Source organism: Sprattus sprattus (assembly GCF_963457725.1).
Source record: "Sprattus sprattus genome assembly, chromosome: 21".
In the NCBI taxonomy this organism is placed as follows: Eukaryota; Metazoa; Chordata; class Actinopteri; order Clupeiformes; family Clupeidae; genus Sprattus; species Sprattus sprattus.
Genome location: NC_137919.1, coordinates 15,385,906 through 15,387,873, shown reverse-complemented (window position 1 = coordinate 15,387,873; position 1,968 = coordinate 15,385,906). Strand labels below are relative to the sequence as shown.

Below are 1,968 nucleotides of genomic sequence, written 5' to 3'. Positions count from 1 at the left end.
ACCACACTATCCTATTTGCATGCATTCTCAGTTATCCACCAAATCCCATGTGTGTTGAAGAAGTAAAACCGTTTTTTTCTTTTTCTTTTCCCAGTCAAACTCCACCAGTCTGTCCTGCTTACATGCCGGCTAAGAGCTGCGCTCGGCACAACGTCCCTCCACTCATCTGAGAGAGAGTAAGAGAGAGAAGAAGAGCAAGAGAGAGAGAGAGGGAGAGGGAGAGTCATGGATCCAGGTGGCATGGGTTCCAGAGGCGGCACTCTGCCGCCGAGCTCCCTGGTGCCCACCGAGGACATCCTGGATTGGCTGTGCAGCCTGCACTTGCCTCAGTACGTGGCACCCTTCGCCCGGGCGGGCCTCCGGAGCCTCGGGCAACTGCGGGGCATGACGGCTGCCAGACTGCAGGCGGTGGGCGACTTCCCCACGGGTCACCGCAGACGCATGCTGTCCAGTCTGGAGACCCTGGGGCTAGACCAGCCTCTGGGGGAGAGGGAGGTGGCTGGGGCTGAGGACCCATCCTCGGGTCCCTGCAGAAGGAAGCCTGTGCCCAAGCCACGCCACGTCTTCCCAAAGGACCAGAAGCGGGGCGGCTCCTCCCGGCACCCGCAGGCCTCAACAGCAACAGCGGAAGCACCGGGCAGCACCGTGACGCTCCCGGCCAGGTCGGTGGCGCATGTCGATGATGACAAATACGAAGACCCCATCTGTCCCGGCGCCTCCTCCATCTCCTCCTCTCTTACGGTACCCCGGGTGCTGCCATCTCAGCGAACCCGGCCCATCTCTCCTGGCTCCACCTCCGGCTCCACCCGCAGCAACAGCAGTGACTCGCTCTCCTCCCATTCGCTTCTCTCCGATTTGGAGAACTCCCCCTCCTCTGCAGTCCCCGCCCCTTCTTTACCAGACTCCTCTCCACCATCCCTAATGGACCTCCCCCAATCCTCTTCAAACCCCGCACCTCGCCCTGACTCTCCAACCCCATTGGACAATGTTCAGGAGGACCTCCTCATGGTGGAGAATGACATCTACGAGGCGGCCCCCGCACCTCAGCCCCCCCCAGGCCTCGGGGGTCCCAGGAAGACGCGCTCCTATAGGCTACGGCACAGACCGGTCCCTGAGCTTCCAGAGCAGGACCTCATACCCAAACATCACTGGTAATGTAGAGGATAGGGTTTTGCTTTACAAACATACACACACTGGGCCCTATCTTGCCGATCAGAAACGCAAGTAGGACGGCGCCAAGCGCAAGTAGCTGTGTGGGCGGCTCTATGGCGCAGTTGCTATTTTAACGGCGGAAAAAACACACTTGCGTCCAGCGCAAGTGTCAAAAGGGTTGGTCCAAAGGAGGTTACTCAGCCATAGGTGTGGTTTGGGCGTAATATGCAATAAACCAATCGGAGCGTCATTTCACATTCCCTTTAAGAGCGAGAAGCGCATAGTCCATAGCGGCTTGTTATTTTGATGGCGGAATTACCTGGTGGAAGACCGGAGAAGTTCACAGCCGAGGAGACCGACGTGAGATTTACACCAATTTTTTGGCAAGCCATATATAATTACAAGGAAAATAAAGTATTTACCACTTGAGGAAATCAGTGTGAAATCCATATCCAAGATATTTTAAAAATAAGCATACATGTAGCCTACACATTGACCCAAATGATTCAGGTTAATTGAAGCTGCGTGACATTTGATTTATTGTATGGCTTTGTAAAAAGCCGGGAGATAGATATATATGGGGATGCGAGAAACCCTCCAAAAGTAAGCAAAGTCAAGCAAGCATGTCAAGATATTGCCGTGATTGTTTCTGCAACGGGGCACCCGAAAACGTTGCCGAAAACGCTATAATGACGTCCGGAGACGTGGGACATCCAAGCTGGAAGGTAACACACGTTCTCGTGCCTTCACGGGAGGTGGATCTGCCTCGACCCAGGATCTGACGGCAGCAGAGGACATCGCCACGTCTACCCTCAC

At 55.2% G+C, this 1,968-nt stretch overlaps 1 protein-coding gene across 1 annotated transcript in view; it reads left to right on the top strand.

Moving 5' to 3' along the window:
* Positions 1–225: 225 nt before the first annotated feature.
* Positions 226–1,968, top strand: part of arap2 (ArfGAP with RhoGAP domain, ankyrin repeat and PH domain 2) — a gene marked incomplete at both ends in the record, with an annotated part of 116,906 nt that continues 115,163 nt past the window's right edge. The window contains one exon of the mRNA XM_080859824.1: positions 226–1,151. Within this exon, the coding sequence (XP_080715950.1) occupies positions 226–1,151 (926 nt within the window). The remainder of the gene's footprint in view (positions 1,152–1,968) is intronic.